This window comes from Barbatula barbatula (assembly GCF_947034865.1).
Source record: "Barbatula barbatula genome assembly, chromosome: 12".
NCBI lineage: Eukaryota > Metazoa > Chordata > Actinopteri > Cypriniformes > Nemacheilidae > Barbatula > Barbatula barbatula.
In genome coordinates this window covers 4894110-4915489 of record NC_136775.1, presented here as the reverse complement: position 1 = coordinate 4915489, position 21380 = coordinate 4894110, and the positions used below count along the sequence as shown (strand labels likewise).

General features: G+C 38.1%; 1 protein-coding gene across 1 annotated transcript in view; it reads left to right on the top strand.

The window, feature by feature from the left end:
* The window catches only part of nek11 (NIMA-related kinase 11), a 54916-nt gene extending 33746 nt beyond the window's left edge, over nucleotides 1–21170 (top strand). The window contains exons 13-16 of the mRNA XM_079469046.1: nucleotides 5906–6045; nucleotides 8587–8647; nucleotides 12548–12644; nucleotides 20480–21170. Of these exons, the coding sequence (XP_079325172.1) occupies nucleotides 5906–6045; nucleotides 8587–8647; nucleotides 12548–12644; nucleotides 20480–20684 (503 nt within the window). The 3' untranslated portion in view covers nucleotides 20685–21170. The remainder of the gene's footprint in view (nucleotides 1–5905; nucleotides 6046–8586; nucleotides 8648–12547; nucleotides 12645–20479) is intronic.
* The last annotated feature ends 210 nt before the right edge of the window (nucleotides 21171–21380 follow it).

The window sequence follows — 21380 nt, the reverse complement described above, 5'->3', positions numbered from 1 at the left end:
TACTTTTTTCTTACTTTTTGAAGTCTATCATGAATTGTGTGTCGTCTGAAATTCCATCCTATCTCTTCCAAATCAGAAAGTTAAACTTTCCTTCAGAACTGGCTTCGTTCGCCCCTTCTACAACTTCATTAAAATTCATAGTGTGCTTGTCGCTCCACCGCCTCTTTCTCCATGGTTTAACAAACAACAGATCCCAGAACAGAGCGAGGTACCATGAGTATTACACTTCACTGTCGAACACACACACACGTGCAGACACATTTAAAATAGTGGGGGGAAATAGTATTCCCTTTCGATTTGAAATTCAAATGATTCCTAGATGTTTTAATGATGCTCCACCACACAGCGATGCTTGCCGTTAAGGAGAAATCATAAGAGTAAAAAAATGGCCAGCCAGACATTATGGGAGACAGAACGTTGCATTCTGCAAGTGTGATGCTAAACTAGTTCTAGATTTATAAAGTTCCTGTCATGCATCAGATAGCAAACCTACTTTGCTTTATTTCTTCATCGATTCCAGTGTAACATGTCAATTCTGTATTATTGGACTATTTGTCTTCCGTTCTTATTCATACAGTTGGCTTGAGGTAATGGCTTGTGTGGCAGGCGATAACCAAATTTGTAATATGTAATTATTTTCTGGTAACACTTTACAATCAGGTGCTATCTGTTGACAATTAGTTTACGCTTTTGTTAATATGATCTAACAATGAACATACTTCTACAGCATTTATTAATATTAATTCATGTTAATTTCAGCATTTACTAATACACAATAAATACATGCATAAAATGGTCACCGTTAACATTAGCTAATGCACCATGAACTAACATGAATCACTGCATGGACAGGATTCATAAATGCTGAATAACAATAAACAATTGCTCATTGTTAGCTAATGCATTTGTCCAGTTTTTTCACCAAGCTACCCACTGTAGCTCAATAAACTCCCCACTGGAAGGTTTCAGGACAAGCACGGCGGATACAACTCGAGCCACTTTTTGAGTTTTTATTTAGAACACATACACAGCTAGTTTTGTGTGACGTTTAGCTCGTCATTTTACTAACTGAAAGATCGCTAGGTTGTAAACCTGCAATAAAACCACAAAACAATACATCAAAATGAACTAATGAAATTACACAATCTGGAAATATTAACTTTCGATCCAAACTACTAGCAATGCCAGATTACAGATACTCACCGGCAAGCGCACCAGTCCTGATCAACAACAGAATAAAAAATGAAACTAAAGGCGGCGCCTGTGCACTCACCAACCACACACATACAAACACACAATCTGGTAACTAGGAACAACAATAAACATATCTGCCACCTAGTAAGATGATAACATAAATGTACCCGCAATTAGAATGAGAATAAATGTACACTTATTTCCTCAAACAAGAAAAATAAAAAATAACATCCATCAATCCTAATATACACCCGCAAACAGTAGTGACACCCGCTTGAAAGCTCTACAGCATTTGCTATTGTTAACTAATAACAGAGTATTGTAAAACGTTACCTATTTTTTGACTGTAGAATCCAAACTGCTCATGCTCATGGTTTTCAGTGACTCAATCTGTTACCATCAACACTGTCATCAAGGTAAAGCCTAGATATGGCCCAAACGCCTCCTTAATCTTCTTAATCGGGTTGTGTTTTGATGTGTTTTGAGGAAGTCCTGAGAGGATATCCATCGGTTCCCGTGTCTAGTCACTTTAGATTCATCCGTAAATTACATGTTTTGAATGAGGCCCGAGGCGCAGCTGTACTCTTCTAGATGACTCTGAGAGAATCCATACAGTGTGATTTATTGATAGATGATGCCCGGGGTGCAGTCAGTGGTGAATCTGAATTAGGTGTCATAAAACATTGTATTTCATGCGGGTGTAAGAAAACAGTAAGGGGGTTCAACCTAAACATATCTTGAATGGTGTTATTGAGTAGGCTATACAAGAAATTTTCAGCAAAAAAACAGAGAGACTAATGGAACCACATGAAAACGCTGATTTGTTTATTATTTAGTTGCCTTACGTTTTTTTAATGATCTGAAAGGCGAGTATACAGCAAATTAATAATGCATGAATAGGGCTTAAAGATCAATTCTGTGCGTAGTCCCCAAGATAAACATTGTGTGGGTTATCATAACTACATTATATACAGGGTTGATTGGTCCTCTGGATTTGAATGTTATTTGTTCAAAGATCATTATTTTGCTTTTCTGGCCTTCTTCAGAGTTTATCGTTTTAATTAAGCTTGTTTTTCAAGGACCAAGACGCCATTTACCGACAGTCTTTTTGAGTTCTTGCAGTAAATAAACATACTGCATGATTCAACTCATGTCTCCAGTTTAACTATAATGACTACACAAGGGACGTCTGTCATTTGGCAAGATGCTGTTTAGATGAAATAGCTCTGACAATAAGCGCATTACATGCAAACCTTGTCTATTGACTCCAGCCCTTGAACTTGCTTTGAATGGCTTTTATTTTTATGCAAATCTTGTAATGTTAGTATTAGCAAGTAGCTGTAGAGTATAATAGAGTATTGCCTCAACTCACAGGTTTATTCAAACAATTAGCCAAGAGCGGATACATTTTCTGTGGTTAAACTCGTAACCTCTGTAACCTTGTTAAAATAACAGGAAAGTGAGTTATTGCTTTTATAAAATTATTGTGTGGTGAAATATGACAAGACACCAATGTTCAATTCAAAATACGATAGATAAATCACTCTTTTGTTATTGCTCAATAAATTGCTCTTTTAACGTTCAATTTCTAAGATGTGAATTATGATTCCTCCAGAAATGGTTTCAGACACAATCCTTTGATGGGGTGCTCGCAAGAGAAACCTTGACCAAGGGTCGAGACTCGAAGTGTTAAAGCTAATGGTATCGTATTAAGAGAGTGGAAATGTCAGCTAATGGTTGCTTGAGTTAACACTTTTGATGTATCATTGACAAGAAATAAGGAGCCCTTTTAAAATTATTTTCTGACACTGTTGTGAGCTTTTTAAAAAGCAAAATAATAATTTAGCTTAGAATGAGTTCAACTGCTTCAGGGAATCCCATGGTCCTTTACTAATGTTTGTGATTGGCAGTTACAGAGGTGCAAACCAATGGGACATGACGGAGGTCTGAGCATAAAATGATCTGATATATACCACAGATGCTTCTCTGCACAATGATTCTGGAGAAATTCTGCTCTGCTGTTTTTCAGGACTAATCCTCTTTACTAGATGAGACAAGGCTATCCGTTCAGTGATATAAATGGTTTCCAGGGCTGATTTGTTGCATTTCTTCTTTAATTCTAAGGTTCGCAGGTTGCAATTTATTGAGGGGGGGGGGGGGAGTCATTTACTATTATAGACAGGGCTGAAAAACAGACACATATTATAAATCAGTTTCTGCATATATCATGTTAGGGTCTGTGTCCACCGAGGCGCTTTTACGCGGGCATTTCACGAGACGCTGTGGTTACTATGATACCGAGTGTTCGTGAATGTAGCGTCCATTTCAGCAGTGATATTTGCAGTTGTAAAATGTCTTCACAAGGTAGACAACTTGCTCAGGCCATTGCTTTGAAAGAAAGAATGTAAGAAGCACGTAGGAGGAAAGGACAGAGCTGCCGGTATTTTGTTGGCAAGAAATGTCTCCTTCATTGTTGTTTGCAGCCGCTGGTTTGTTGCTGTGTATGATCCCACCCCTCATGTACTGTGATTGTATGACGGAGTACAAAGTGACATTGACCAGGTGAACGCTTTTCCAGCTTTTTCGACTCAGGGCGCTTGGTCAAAAGCTAATGCTGAGCGTGAAAAAAATCCAGCGTTATATCCACCATTCCTCATCGAAATGCAGTGAACTTTGCGAACCCGGTGCGCATGGTCATTCTCTTGCTCGCCCTGGTTGACGCGTGGGCGTGCTCTTTCTTCTCGTTCTGGCAGGTTGGCGGGTGGGTCTTGCTTTTCCGGGATTTTTGTCCAATGTTTTTACGAAACAGATTTTCCTGTTCCGAAACCTATAGGAACACTGGGGGAGTGTATCGAGCAATGAAAAACTATGTCATACATCCAACTCGTTGTAACAAATTGACCATGTCAAGCATGAGAAGACAGCACGTTTAACATGGTAAAGAAGTCAGAATGCATGAAACACCGTTGCACATCCCCTTTAATGTTTAGAATGACATACCATAACGCTATTTATGCAATAGTTTATGCATACACTTTGTATAAATTTACTGTGGTTATAAGCAATAAGCAAAATTTCAATGAGGTTTTATCTAAACCGCTGCAGTTGTAATGCAGTGGGCAGTAGAACTTGCGTTACCTTTTGAATGATTAAAGATTATCTTTTATCTCCTACCGCTTTGTGTAGAAGCCTATTATGTGTTTGTTTAGACAGCATATGAACTAATTCTGGGGTCTTGTAAGGTGGCAGGCCTTGTTACGCATGTGTGAGATGTACATGCTCACACATTGCCGTTCTCATTCACACTGTGCAGGAATGAGCTAAGGTGGAGACATCTAAAGAAGAACATTAAACCGTTGAGGCAGTGAATGCTGGATCCCACCCAGTAAAGAACAGTCTAACACTCACTTCTTCCATCTCTCCAGCCATCTCAGTGTCTCCAGTTGTATGGTCCGGTCCCTGCACAGCTGTCTAATAGAATCAGAGGCATGGAACTGTGTAATCCTTTTGGTCGCTATCTCTCTCTCTCTCTCTCTCTCTCTCTCTCTCTCTCTCCCATTCTCTTTTTCTGTGTATAGTTATCTCTTTTCATTTGTTCACATAATTGTTAGGATTTAGAGGTATGCTGTGGGTTATTTCCTGCTGCCCACCAACCTTACAGAGATTAAAGGGGCACAGATCTATTTGCTTTGTTCGATGGGACGGCCACAGCATCATTTAATAGTATCTTAAATTATAGCAGCTTTTCCACTTTTTGATCAGTATTATGTATATTGAGTGTTGGGGTGGAGTCATTATGTGGGAATAGCATATATTTTCTTCCATATAATTTCAGTTTTATTAGAGTCATTCTGTTATTTCTTGTTGTAGGTAAGTTTTTATTTAACTTTAATACGTGTATTCTATATATTTTATTGACTATAAATATAAAATTTTATTGAAAGAATTAAGAAACCATTCCAAATTTTCGTTTCATCAGTGTTTCTAGATGTTTTGTGGCCATTTCAGTCCTGTATTTGTTGAATGTGAAAGACTAACAGCATGACAAGACACATGAAGACTGTAATAAAATTTGAGGTCATTGCATAAAATAATAATTTTGAACTTTTCTTAAATACATGTACAAATATTTAGGTTGTGTAATGGTGAATATGATTTGTCACATGATGTCTGACAAATCATATTCACTATGTTGTCCTGCTTCTCCAGCTTTCATTTTCTGCAAATATTTATTAAATATATAGATAAAATAATATTTTTGTTATATATTTATAAAATGTTTAAGAACTATTGTTATAGTTCACAGAATTAACCCTCTCAATACATTTTGCTTTCAAATGAGCATTTTTATCAGGCTCCTACATTTACTTTCAGTAATACCATATATTTAGGACTGGGCAGAGTTTGGTATTTAGCGCGTTTGTAAGCAAAATTATTTAAGTAACCTTGACTTTGTGTGGAGAGCATTCACTAAATAGCTCATTTTTGACAGAGGTGGCGTTTATAGGGTTTTGCATCTAAACTCTTCATATGTATATTAATTTGGTGTTAATTTGTTAGTTTTTACTTTTGATATGTTTTGTTTATTAAGCCAAAGAGCCAGCCCTGGCATAAATGACCCGTCAGGCATGTAATGTAAACATAAACAATTACAAAAGATGCTTCCTATAATTTGCATTCCCATTCTTTTGTGTTTTTGTAATCGTTTCAGCCATCCCAGAAGATCCTCAGGCGGCGGAGGCATTTTACTCTGTGGATGAATTTGAGTCATGCTCTGAGGAGGAATCAGATGGAGACAGAGACTCGGAGGATGATCTCCCCACAGACCCTTCCTGTCAGACATGTAGACAGGTGAGGACAGAACGGCTGCCGGAGGGGAGTGGGTGTCAATCATCATGACTGTGTGATATTTACATTTATAGCGGACTTGACTTGGTGATGCTTCGCCAAATTGTACATGTCGTAATTTAACTTCTCGTATGTGGTCTGACGGTTGACAGAAGTGGTGAGCTGCTGCCCAAGTAGATGAATAGAAACAAAACTTGAACCTAGTGAGGCACCTTACTCAATTCTCCCTATGTGGCAGCTACTTTCTAAAGTAGTTTTGGGAAATACAACCTCCAGAATTATTTATTTGAAATGCTAGACATTACAAACACACCTCAAAAAATAGCTAAATTCTCTAAAACCGCATGAGAAATTCAATGCCTTGAATGCTTTTTAGGTAGGTAGATCACTATTTTTAAGAATCAATTTCCTCAATGTATGGGTGTGAAATTACCCACAGTCAACAAAAAACGTAGATCTAGTATATACATTTGCCAGCCGCATACTTCTTCCTTTCTTCAAGGACACTTCTGGGTTGGTATACCTCTAGCGCCCTTCCTTTACTTTCCAGTAGCTCTATGATTTAGTACACGCTCTCAAAAACCCTCAAGTCTTAATAAGCTCTCGTTGATAGGCTCATCTGTTTATGAAGCTTGACATCACATGTCATGAAGATGAATTCAATCACATTTCACACGCACTCGAGCCCCACAGGTAACATTTAATGTACAGCTAATATAACACCACTTGTCCGTGATGTAGCACAAATTATGCAAATGAATTTTGCATGCGGTCCAAATGGAGTTTAACAAGCTCATGGTTTTAGTGAGTTGCTGCCACAGTAAAATGGTAAATGTGCAAAATCAGACTCCCCCGAAGGCCACGGCCTCATCTGGACTCAAGATGGGACCAGCCACCTCAACAGACTCTTACAGTAAATCCGCAATCCAATACCAGACTTCTGCACGATTCGATCAGGCTTTCCAAGATAGATTAAAACTATTTGTCACTATCGAGAGGGAAAAAGCGGAGAACCGTGATGGTATAAGTATGAAACCAAAGGGGACAGTGGAATAGACTTCTGCCCCAGTGGATATTTGATAATTAGCTGGCTCGCAGTGAGAGCAAAGCTGACAATGTTTGTGCTGCCAGCCATGGCCGGGTGAAATTCCCTTGAACAGAAGAATGGTGGATTGCATTTTGTAAATAGCTAGATAATAAATCGCCAGTTCTTCTGCTGTAGCTGCATTTTTCCCATTTCAATGTTTTGCACAGATGGCTTGCTTGAAACCTGTGAACTGCCCAAAGGCCTTCTATCTACCAAAATGCACTTGCGGGGTCCCGTAAGCAATGAACTGATCTATGCTTTCTGCAAACCAATTGGACTTTGAATGTGGCAACGGACGATGCTTTTACCTCTGATTTAAACTCATTCGATCCATGTCTACCCTGACTGTGTGTTCACATAGAGCGCGAATGAGGCGTCAAAAACGCGCTATTCGCGAGTAGTTTGACGCTTGAACATTTTGTGTTTACTCGCTTCATTCGCTTCATTCGCTTCATTCGCGTCATTCGCGCTATTCGCGCGTGAAAAACGCGTCATTCGCGCTATTCGCGTCATTCGCGAGTGAAATTCGCTTCACGAAAATGTTTTTACAATTTACCGGATTCTCCGACCTCCTCACTCACTTTCTTCCAAGCAAGATCCTTTTTATTCCTATTTTTATGAACACGTATCATATAGCTCCGGGTGTCCACACACTGAGATGAGCTTGTCCTCCGTTTTTTATTTCTGCCTCTGCTCGCTACGTCGTCTACGTCACTACTCAAGCAGGCGCCTGATTGGTTAACGCGGCGCAAATTTTCGCCAAAGTTCAGATTTTTCAACTCGCGCAATTCGCGTCATTCTCGTCATTCGCGCAATTCGCGCAATTCGCGCAATTCGCGCAATTCGCGCCATTCGCGCCATTCGCGCCATTCGCGCCATTCGCGCTATTCGCGTCATTCGCGCCGCCTCATTCGCGCTATTCGCGCCGCAAGCGCGTTATCGCGTCTTTGCATTGACTTAACATGTAAATCACTCGCGCTTGACGCCTCATTCGCGCTCTGTGTGAACACACAGTGAGGCTTTCATTTTAAGAAGTTAAATGCCCCGTGGGAGTGAAAAACCCTTCAGGTTAACCTTCATCATGGTACCACTTCCATCTTGCCGATCATGGGACCCTTTTTAGAAAGGAAGCCCATTGACCCGGAAAGGTGTTGCATTTCGAGACTTCACTGTGAGTGATGGATACGCTCTGTTGACTCCCATTACAAATGTGTATAATAACCCTAATCCTTGCAAATCTTTCAAAAAGCATTTCTTTCCTAAGGAAAATGTGTTAATGTCTTCGTAAGGAACCTGGATCGAACATATTTTGGGTTTCGTCCATCCTCTACCACAAGGGGTTTTAACCAGGGGTCTCTGTAAAAATGTAGAACCCCAGCAGGACATTCAGAGTTCTCTTGACATTTTAACTCCATTAATGAACATTCTGTATGTACGTGTGTCCATCTATATAACAGGACAGTGACCTGGAGGCTATGATCAGACATATGGAGAGTGTTCTGCATGTTGATTCAGATGGTAAGTGAAGTTTCCTATTTAATCCACACATGAAAATCTATAAAATACATTCATCTTTGGTTATGCCAAATTGTAAGTATCATACTTCCAACAGGCACACACATATTGTATGCATAGACACTCAATGACCGATGTGAAATACAAGATCGCTGTCCAATCCTTACTGTAAAAATACGTGATAGGTGAGCGTGACACAAAGCTGCCTTCCTGAAGGTCACCGTTTTTTTGAAGCGATGCATTCTTTGATAGATGTGTGAGCTCGCTCATTTAGCTCCATTGAGAAAAATAACGCGTTCGCCAGTTAAACGTCTCTCGTAGGGTGAGGCAGAGTTTTTTTGTGTTGATGAATCTGAGGAGAGAATGTCAGGAAGCCTGTTTGTCTGCCACTTGAAGCCGTAGTGTCATTGATTAGGTAATTCATGTGAGGCTATTTACGGCCATATCAGATAAGTGCATTTCCTCCTTGATTTAACAGGAGTATTTCCGTCCAACTCTCAGTTTCTTTCCTGGGTTGTTTTACCTACTTAAGTTTCTGGTGCTTTATTTAAATCGTCCTCTTGGACCATTTATCCTTAGGAATTTATTTATTGAATTTTTCCCATTGACTTTACTTCATCCATCCCACATTGAATGTGAATCGTATGTACTATGTGTAATAACAGTAAATATGGATTCAGATGAATTGCGCAAAAATTAGGTCAGGGATTTGTATAAGAGCAAACATGGTGAGGGTCTAGTAACCCCAAAGCACCCATGGGACCATTTTAAAATGGTTTTGTATTGCATCAGAAAACAGAAGCTTTAACCTTGCAAACAAGCGATGCAAGACCTTCTTAGATGCAGTTTCTCGTCACAATGTCATATGACACGGCTAGAACTAATATTATCATTTGTTTTAGATGTAATTCAATGCGTATACACAATTTAAGGTTCAAAACATCAGGTTCCAAAGCAATTGTACTGACAGGTACGCCCAGCTTACTTGCGTATACATTTCGCGGTCTTAGTCAACTCATACCATGAGCTGAAGTTGATTTGTGGGGTGTGGCTACACGAGGCGTTTCAGGCAGGTCTGGGTGAGCATTCGCTTTTAGATAAAATGCATATTTTTTCCGATACGAAATTGTATTTGTCTAATACATGCATGGGCAACTTAAAACACACCAAAGACACAGATTCGTGCCATATGACCCCTTCAACCAGATGGTCTCAAAAGGTCTTTTAATTTATCTTCACTCAAGTGTTCTTACAGATTAACCACAACTCACCACATGAGTTTGACATCCAGTTACAAAAACGTTTTGTCTTAGTTATAAACAAAATCTATTGCTTTAATTTAAACCTATTTACAGTGCGACATGTTTTGTCTCTTTTAGATTAATGCCACTTGATTTTGCCTTTTTGTTTTTCAATGCAATGGCATTTATTCACTTTTATATGTGGATTAAGTGTCAAGAATTATAATTTATTAGATGTGATTGGAGTTTATATTGAATTTTCTTTTTAATTTGTTGAGTCTACTCATGCATGCTTATGTGTTCATTTCTTAATTTAAGTAAGCCTATTAGTGTATCTACAAAATGGCAAGACATTCAAATAACCATTAATATGAAGCCATGTATTAAAAAAAAACTAAAAACCCTTTTCCTGTTGTCCTTATTTTATTTTATCTGTAGACCTAGATTATTGAGAGGAGTGTTAGGATAATGCATGATGGGTAATGTTAGCCCAAGGTTGGGCTTCTGGCTCGGCAAACGGAAATCTACTTTTCTGACCTTATCTCTCCTCTTTCTTTATCCAGCCTTCTTGTCCACACAATGAGTGTCAGATTTGTTCAGCCATAAAAAAGAACAGATAAAGCTAAAACAAGATAATACAGTTTCTGCCTTACAAGTGTCCTGAATTAGCCGTTTTTATTATTTTATACTGTTGTCCGAGGTCTTGCTCTCCGAGTTTGCGTTGTTTTTACATTCGAGAACATCAAAATCAATAAGTAATTGCCTATTTTCTACCTGGCTTTTGAGCCCGGCTTAAGAACCGCATGGTTTTAAAGGGCGGACCGCATTGGAGACTTGGAAGTATACGAGAAAAAATAAGCAAATAAAGATAAGAGGAAAACAAACCTTGAAATGAAAATTGTTTATATATTTTATATGGCCTAAAATTCTCAAAAACTGCAACAGTCCCTTTATTAAGACCTAAGTGCCGAGGCTTTTTGATCTAAACCAAACAACAAGTATAAAAGCGCTTATAAATAGCGAACATGGCAACACTGCAAAAGGGCGCCGTGTGATGCAGCCTTCTGAGCATAAACACAACACGCCGTGTATCAGCGGTTTAGCTTAAAGTGACGGACAAAACAAATCATTAGCCGAAAAATACGTTGCTATGGTTACCAGTTTGTCAATCATCACAAATGCGGGAGTGCATACTGTGAGTGGCTAAAGTCATTCGCGAACCAGTGGGCGACTTCAGTTCTGACATTGACACGATGTTCGTTTGAAATACAATGAGCTTTTATATAACCAAAGCTCAGCTTAAAATTGGTTTCTTAATTCAAGACACCTAAAAAATGAAAAGATTGATTCCAGATGGTGCATTCATACTGAACTGACTAATCATATTGATTCATATTGAATGTGAAATAAAAAATTATTAGAAATAGTTGGATATAGTAACATAATGTGATAGTATTTTTTAAACCTATTTTAAAAGGCGCACATACAGTGCTTTTTCATCATATGGCTACACTGGCAAATATTACTGTTATTTTTAACATAAACCCACCGTTGTTGCACACAACCCAACGCTTAAGGTGGTTTGACACGTGATTTCTGTGTCCCTCATCACCTGCTGACTTTTCTAAAACACACGCACACAATCTGGCTTGGCTTTGTGAACCGTAACACGTGTCACTGTAGCTGACAGCTCAGAAATTCTGCTTTCTGCTTCAGCTCCACTTTCACAGCTCTGACTTCATTCAGCACCGGCTAACAGAACAGCGTAATTCAAGCTCAAGAACTTTTACAGACCGTTTTGGTTTTTTAAATCAGTGTTAAATGTCTGGCACTGACTGTCCTCCAACATCCTCTGAAATGATGTTGCCTAGGTTGTAAACTCTGTAATGTTGTGCCATAAAAATGTGACATTTGTTTAACTTCCCACATAAACCTTTCCAATAAACTCCCTGGAAAATATGAACAAGAAAACACATTTGTTTCTTGTTCTCTAAGCCTTTCTTTTTCTGTAACATTATGGGCCTGTGATGTGTGCTGCTGTTTCTTATCATGTTTATTTTTGCTACTTTGTTCATTAATACAGTACATATATTTGGCATATTAACAAAGTTCTGATGGGTTCTGATCAGCTGAACACAATACATTACCTTTAAAGGTTTAGGGCCACTTGACTGAAATGTGCCTGATGATTTTATAGACCATTTGACCTGGGGTCTTGGCTTAAAGGGATAGTTCACCCCAAAAATGAAAATTCTGTCATCATTTACTCACACACCTGTATGACTGCACTACACATAAGAAGATATTTTGAAGAACGTAGGGAGCCAAACTGCACCATTGACTACTGCGGTAGTTTCTTTCCTACTACGGAAGTCAGTGCTGCCCCAGAACCAGCATTCTTCCAAATATTTTCTTTTGTGTTCATTGGATGAATAACCTGCAAGTTAAAAATGTTTGAAACAACTTGGAGCTGATCACAGAATTTTCATTTTTGGGTGAACTGTCCCTTTAAATTTGAAAAGGGGTTAATTCCCATATAGTTGCATATGCGTTATTCTATATTTTCGATGAGTTTAATATTATTATAAAATACTAGTTTCATATAAAGAATGAATGAAACACCTTTAATTTGTGTGCATTTTATATATTGTGTGTGTTTCAGTATCTGAAGCTGCGGATCTGAAGCCTCTGCCTGGTTCTCTAGGAGCAATCGGCATCAATACCAGAATGGCTGAGAGCAGAATCCAGCGAATGAGAGAGTGAGTATCTCATCCTTGACCTCGTCATAAGGCTCTCTCATTCACCAGGCACCTCACAATCTCAGAGGTCACTCGCCTGCTAGGCAAGACATCACTGTGGACATTGTTTCTATGAGTCACCCAACACCAAATTGTGTTGACCTGTTCACAGCCTTTTGAAACCAGATATTTGCTTTCCACACTCATGAAAAGACTAATAGCTCTTTTAGAATGCAATCCACCTGCATTTGAAATCAGCACAGTTTTGAAGTTAGCTTTTTGTGTGACTCTTGCGCTCTCCCTTACCTAAAGCCTGATCCTCAGTGGGCCCGGCAGATATGCGGCTCAGAGCTAAGTCCTGCGTGAGTCATAAACTCAGTTCCTCCCATGATTTCAGTGGAATTTTGGCTTCTGCCGGCCTCATACGCAAAGTGTTTTTTTTCTGGCAGTAACATCAATAAATTCATTTTGATCCCATTCAAATGTTTGTGTTGGTTTGTAATTGTTTTGCCAGTGATCGTTTGCGTTGTGAGGTTTCTGTTTGTTTTATTGGCCGTGCATATTTCAATCGTATTATATTACCATGTGCAATTTCGCAGCTTCTGGGTGTACATAATGCGCGTGATCCAATGCATTATATGAGCATTTTATGATTTCAAAATTAAATCAAGGTCCCTCTGGACAGCATAATGTGAATAAATATTTGAAAATGTTAAAGGCAGGAAAAAGGTGCATTTATTGGGCTTTCTGTACACAATCGTACGCCATCCATATCTGCACACGGCTGTGTTGAAGTAACCCAATAACCTTCTTATCTTCCCTGCGGTGTATTTAGCTGGAGCTTTAATATGAGGTTGTGCTTGACATGTCATTTGTGATGCATAAAGATAATTTGTTCAGTCTGTCTAGATGTTGTGCATAGACGGTGTGACTTTTTGAGCACGGGTTTTACCACACTATGTTTACAGTAAATGCGTTTAGTATAGCCCTCAGCTTTAGTTTCAGCATGACTGTAGAGTTACTCCCGGTGACAGGCTGAGCCTTTGGCTCCCCCACCGAGTGTGGGCTGAAGATATTAATAACAGAAGCTCTCATCTTGTGAGGGCAGAAATTAGAGGTTGTCAAATCCCTCGCTGAAAGTCTCATAAGAGCGTAAAGATGAGGAGGAGGGAGAGAGAGAGCACAGGTAGCAATTTACAACAGCTACATTTACCCCACGGCTATCAACACAGCCTGTCGTCAGCTGCACGACGACTGCGCAGTCCAGATGCAAGTATCTTCTTTGGTCAGACTGAATAATTGTACACGTGTTTGCAGCTGGTATTGTTTTGCACAGTACTGCGGAAGTACAATGATCTTTTGCTTGTAGTGGTTTTAGCACTTTTCAAATACACATGTAAAAACTTAAAACGGTACTCACCTTTACATAGTTTTTCCACAATTTAGAAAAAGATTATAAGCTCATCAAAACAGAAAAACCAAAAGGGATGTATGAGGATTATGTTTCCACTAAAATACGGGTATCTAAACAAAGAAGAATATAAAAGGAATTACCATCTATTCAGTGCTTTTACTGGCTGATCTTTTTTCATTTAAATGAATGACTTCGACTAAATTAAATTTCATTTAATTTGTTTATAACGAAAAAGTTTAGATTTGCACAATTACATTTTTGTCTATAATACTAATGGCAGTCATTTAAGCAAATAGCAGTAGACTTCCTTTTATGGTAGTATACATTTATTCATTCAGCAAATGCTTTAAACCAAAGTGACTTAAAATAAGAGACCAAATAAAAGAGCATTTAATATTTGTCTAAGGTGCCTACCATATGCATACGAAGTTTTCAAGTTTGAACCAAAGAAACTAAAGGAACTAGTGTTACTCTGGAGCTCAAACTTATCTTATTTTTTGTTAGGTTGTCAAATACTTGTGACACTTCTTGCTTTGAGCAAATGGGTGTCTGCAACCAGTACCAGCAGTTTTAGGGCACTTCTGTATATTCCCCTGTGCATCTGGGAAACGTTTTATCCCACATCTCATACAATATTTCAGATAATATGAATAATGAATCATATTATGCATAATAATAATTGTTATTAATGTTAAGCATTTTTTTAATAGTTTAATAGTGGATTTTATCCATACAATACCCTCCAAACCCAATGCAAATTTCATACATACAGTACATAAAAATAGTATTTTCAAAATCTGTGGTTTAAAAAATAGTCCCCGGCTGGATAAAATAGATCAAACATTTTGAAATGAGTTCATACAACCCTATCTGCTTTTTTTGGTGACCCCATGTTTGGTCAAAGCACCGCTGTGCTCAGTGGTACTTGATAAGCATAATTCTAATTGCAGTAAGCCTTGAATTCTTGGTTCACCCCAAGTGGATTCAATATGTCAACGGAGCTGGTTGCTAACCGTTACGCTGTCACACATCAGCAGTCATTACGTTCTTAGCTTTTAATTATTATGTCAAATCTTGACCTTCAAGGTAATGGACGCTTTGAATATTGGTTTGCTCTAGCTTGCTCCCTGGTGAGCATGATTAGGTCCATGTTTTTTTAGGGCCATTCCTCCTAAAAGCCACTTGTCAGAAGTGGACTTTAAACCAACCTGCCTATTTGTAGACCAGCATACTCTTACTGTGAAAGGTTACAATCACCTTGAGTCTTGACCACTCAGCTCCTCTGGCAGCAAGAAACTCTTTTCGTGAGCTTTTGTGAACCCTTTAGACCTCCGTTCATGATATGCATCTTTGGAGGGGTGCTGTGGGTACCTTGAAGGATAGCACTCAAATGCATTATCTTCACCAGTAGATGTTGTTTGATGTCTTTGGCAAATCAAAGCTGCATCAGAAAGCAAACGTTCACAGAACCACAGGTGTGTGGCCATAAAACGACTGAGATGAAATCGGAGGCGTAACAGCACGAAGCAAAAGATGCTTGTAAGTCATTATGCTTTTGTTGTTGAGGAGGTTCTTCGGGTTCCTCTACAGAAGAACGCTGATTGCGGAGGAAGGACCTTCTGGGCTAGGAAGTGGAGGTTGGAGGCTTGTGTTTATCACGCTGGGAGTGATTGCAGCTCGGTCTTGATTACCTCCAGTAATCAGCTAAAAAAAGACTTTCTGTGCGTTCGTATGAGTGGTCATGTGTGTTTGAAGTTTATTGACTCCGAGAGGAACGCCTCTTTTATATGAAAACATTGTCTGGAATGGCCTTGTGAGACTTCAGCGGTAACTTGTTTATGTTTGTGCTGACCTGAAAGGTCTCTCGGTTATGTGTTTATTCTTGGCTCCTTGACGTGAGTCATGATAACCGATTAGTCAGATTGTGTCTGTCTACATTTATACTCGCATGCTTATCTTTGTCCTTGAGTGACATGTTTATTGTTATAATTTAGTCTTAATAAAGCAAGCAGAAGTAATGGTGTTTGTGAAAAAAGTGCACTGATCACATTAATTGGACTTTAATTGATTGATTCACTACATTTGTTTCTTAGTAAAGTTGTAAATATGAATGAGGTTTTTATTGCTTTTCATATGCTGGGTGATTCACCAGGCACATCTGTTATTTGTCACAGTCATAAAACAAATTGATAATGCCAAATTAAATTATTCAAATCATGAATCATCTTCTATTGTCGGTTAGTTTGGAAACTGTTCAAGCCACAGTTTTTTCGTTTTCCAGATCAATAATGAAGTCTGATCTCATTAGAGTCTACACTTGTCAAAGAAGGGATAGGATATTAACGCTACTATAAAAAAATCAATCTGTGCCTACATTTGTTATATATCTTGATATAATGGTGTACGTTTATATTAGAAACGAATGACAATATTTTGAAATCTAAAAATCATCGCTGGAGGATACATGTATATGGCCATAACAAATAATTTGTTTTGTTTCTTCTGTATGGTTTGTTATGGTGCGTCATGTGGGTGTATACTGTATATTTTACCCTATGGGTTGAAAACAACCCAGTATTTTTAGTTAAAGTTGTTAAAGCTCAAAAAGCACATGCATTCATTATAAAAGCCATCATTTAAATGATATGAAAGACTATCTAAACAAGGTTAATAAATGTCGTCCGAACCTAATGTAAAAAAAATCTATAAGTTCATTTGTAAAATGTTCAAAAACCATGTTTTTTTATTGTTCGTTCCAAGTAATATCAAGTTATCTGCAGTTGAGTTGTTTTGATTACGTAATAATAACTCAAATAATATACATTTTAAAACCGAGTTTTCTGTTTTTGTAGACTTCAGTATCGCGGGCAATTCTCACTATTAACTAGTTTTTATTAGCAAGCCAATTATTGTCATATTGACCGTTTATTAGTACTTATAAAGCACATATTCTGCATGACCACACTCTACATCCCTAAAGGATTTGTTGCTTATTAATAGTTAGTAAGGAAGTTGTTAGGTTTAGGTATTATTATTGGGGGAAAGTCATAGTTAATGGTTTGTTAACAGAGAGAATTGCCCCTATACTGAAGTGTGACCAAACTCTTTATATTGAGCTTATTTAGCATAAATTGAAACTATTCACTTTACATCTCTTTCGTCACAAGACACAAACAAAAGTACATTTTGTTTTAGAAGACATTTATTGACCCATTTGTAGTCGTTTGGGTTATTTGTATGATGGATGGAGCTTGAAGTTGTAACTATGGCCATAAAGAGTCATATATATGGATAGAAAACTGTGTTCAGCAGAGGCAATACAGTTATATACATCTCAAATGGCATAAGACAGTAAATTGTGACAGAATTTTACTTTTTGGGTGAACTATTCCTTTAAAATTGGGTTTTTAAGTTCTCGTCACCTCCATAGGATGGGCCACTTTAAAATCACTGTAAGTGAACTGTAAGCGTATCGCAGTGGTGTAAACTATTGGAGTAAATGGACTTTGTATTTATACTTGTTGGCGACTTAGTATAAATACAAAGTACAGTAACAGAGTATTAAAGATATTAGCAACTTTTACTCTCTACTTGACTACATTTTTAATAAGTGTATGTACTCTTAACTCACCTACATTTGGAATTACAGAAATAAACTGCTGCAGAAAAAGCAATATTGCCGTTTACAGGGCATGAAGGTTCTATATCTTGTGCATTTTGCCCTTACTTACTGAAACTTGTCAACATGGCTTCTTTATGCGAATGAGGGTTCATTATCAGGTAGTTGACATCGCTGGTGTTTTATGTGGGAAGAGGACATGACTGCAGCTGGCGATAAGGCCAAAACCAGCATGTGCAGTGCAAAAAGGCTTTGACTTGTAATTTTCTTTATTTATCCGTTTTACTGAAGAGAGCTTTTTGAAGGATATTGGTTTCCTTATCAGCGCTTGAGCTTAACTGAGACTTTGGTGTTTGGAATATAAGTCGCAATTTTGAGGTGTTCAGTTTGATGCAATTGCTCTCCTCGCGAATCAACTGTTTCTTGGTTTTCACTGACAAGTCTCTTAAGTGTGAGGACTGGTGCTGCTTTGAGCCAAATTCAGTATGAGTAAAATACTCAGGTACTGTTCAAATCAGATACTCTAAGACTTACTCAAGTCGGTTACTCAACTTGTAATGGAGTCATTTCATTTTCACTGCAAGGTATCTGTACTTTTACTCAAGCATGTTTTTAAAGGTACTCTTTACACCTCTGGCGTATCGCATGCCGTATATAAAATAAATAATTTGCTCTCTTCATGTTACCATACCAGAGTGCTCTAGACCCACAGCGAAACACCAGGGAAGCGTGGCAAGGAGGAGACAGCAATTACCTCACGCTGAAGTGGGCAGGGGAAGCATGATCGATTTAATCCCAGACCGCACACGCTCATATCCTGGTACCCATTACTGCAGTGGATTGAGCGTGCTGAACCCCGTGCTCTCACCTCGATGAAGTCGCCCCAGCCCTGCCGTCCCTCAGCATCAGCACCTGTCTGCTGCCCATCAGGCTTGACACTCGCATGAAATGCCTGAAGGTATGGCTGGTGTCAGCCTGGAGGCATGACTTTTCCCGCTGACGGCTAACGCTGTCAGGTGACCCGTTGTATTGCAAACATCCTGTGCAAAGACAGCAGCTATAGCAGAACTAATGAGAAAACATCAAAAATGTATCCTACTGAGAAGCGAGACCCATGTTATGTAACTGTAGTGTCATATCAGTGTTTCCAATTAGCATAATGAAAACATCCACAGTATTTACACTTTAATTAGTCCAGTACTTCCTCTCTGTAGTGACAGGATAAGACTCATGTACACTTCTTTCTTTTTCACGATTTTGTTACTCACGAAATGCAACTACATTTTTAAAGATGGTTTTATACAATATAAATGTAATATAATAAATTATACGTAGTACTGTACTGTACTTTATTGTACTGTATTATATAAATAATTATCATTTCTAAGTGACTTGTAAAGCCAAATTGTAACTTAAATGTTTGAGTTTAAGTTTTTAAGTAGATTTCTTTACAGTGTAGCAGAAATTCAACAAAATCTCGGCAGATTTCTGAAAAATAGCAACATCTGTCACTCACAAATTGTTTATGCACCGCTTTCCTCTGCTGAACGTATTTGTCTTTTATCATGTAAGTTGCATTTTAAATTGGTTTGAGAAACCGAAGAGAGTTATATTCTCAAATTAATCTTTTGACACAAATCCGTTCCAAAGTATAATAGATTCTTCTATAGATTCTGCATGGGTACTGGTCAGTACATTTTGACCATATGCTTTTGTTGTTTTCAACAAAGTTTTATATCTAATTCCTACCCAGTCTTTAACAGCCAAATTAATCAAATCTCTTGCAACGTCTCTTTCACTGTACAGGTAATATAACAGAATCCCACTGACTGTTTTCATTCAATCCACTGACATTATCCTGTGATGCAGATAAAATCAAAACCAATAGGTGCAAATTTAATCTAAATTGAGATCATATATCCTCATGGGTCCAGATGTAACGCTCATACTTTTATAAGGTTGATTAGTTTTCATATGAGAAGTTTCTATGAGTCTTGCAAAAGTGTTGTTTTCATATTCAATCTTCTCACGGGGCTGATGGGTCTTTAGTTTTGTTCTACTACAAAAGTAGTGCCACATTAATATTCCAATATTGTATGTCAACAAAAACGAACAAATCACTTTTTGATATTCATCATATCTTGTCTATTTCCAGTTCATTTCTCCACCCTTTGACTAATATAATGACATTGCTTTGGCTTGTGGGTACAACTGAGTCAAGCTAACCCAAATTTGATTTTAACCTTGTAATGTTAAATAGTCTCGGATGATATAAACCTCGGAGCTACGGTCAGCAATAGATCATTTCATCTGAGGTTTCTCAGGTTTGAGTCACATTCATTCTCCAATGCAATAAAGAAGTTTGATGTGGAAAGTTTAAATCTTTTTTTTTTCAATAGACCAGGTAAAATCTCATTTCTATGGACCTTTCTTCATAAGAATATCAAAAGCTGACACATATTTCACAATCTTACTCTTTGATAAGATATAGATATATGATATTCTCTTTAATAATGTGTAAGTTTACCCATTAGTAACATTAACAAAAAAAATCTTAACTATGTGAAGCTCTTTTCTAGCTGAGAAGTCCAAAGGTACTGGCATTGAGACGTGGAGCTTATTCACGGTGCCTGCTCACACATCTAACACCTGTCAGGAGGTCGTTTTTACAAGACGTCCTGCTTGGACGCCTCCAAAACTCCCACAGCGTTGAGATGCATGTTGAAAAGGAAAACCAGAAAGCTTTTATCAAAAGTGTATTTATGTGAAGTTGAGTTTCTCTGCAATTAAACAGAGTTTAAGTGAATTGAATCGATGTTTTAGGTCACTGCATCAGAGGCTGGGTGAAGAGGTGTTCATGAAGACCTATGACTACCTGAAGCAGGCCAGACAGAGGCAGGAGACCGAGGAGAACATCAGACAGGATTTGAGCAAGCTGGTGGAGAGATACAGCGATTGCTTTGAAGTGGATCAACTTCTTTATTATGAAGAACTTTTACAGACAGCTCAGGAAAAGACTGTAAGATAACAATGAAGCACACACACACGCTCACAGATCAGACAATATTCATCAATTTGTGTCTAAAATCTGCCTATATGTTATACTGTATGTTATACTTATGTCAGTGGCCCCTCTGTGCCACCAATATGTCTAATTATTGTCAATCCTTGTTTATTCGCACACTATAAATCTAGAACACCCGTTATCCATTTTATAGGTTATAGCTGTGTTGCTCACATCATACCACGGATTTTAATTGTAACAGTAGCAAGCCCACAGGAGTGGTCAGGTGTTCATCTTGAACTTTAAGACTCAAAGTCTTACAGTACCAATTGGCATACTTAATATGGTGTACTGAAAATCAGCTATATAAATCAGTGGACAATGCATTTACGGTAAACATGTTAACCACTTGAATTGCTTTTGGTAAAAGAAATTAGCAATGTGCAAAAAGTGCAATACAATCAACTACAAATAATATGACTTAAGATAAACAGTGACTTTTTATATAAAAAATTATTTCAATGGACAATATTAAACAAAATAATAAAATAATGAACAGATCAGATGGATCTGTAAAAAGCTGGTTCAAGAATAAAATATAAATCTGAATACCAATCAAATATCAACACGAAGCCGTCTGATCTAAGGAGTAAGCTGTCGTGTATACAACGGTGCTATAAGAATTCATCACAATCGACTTGCGCGGTTCACGGCATAAAC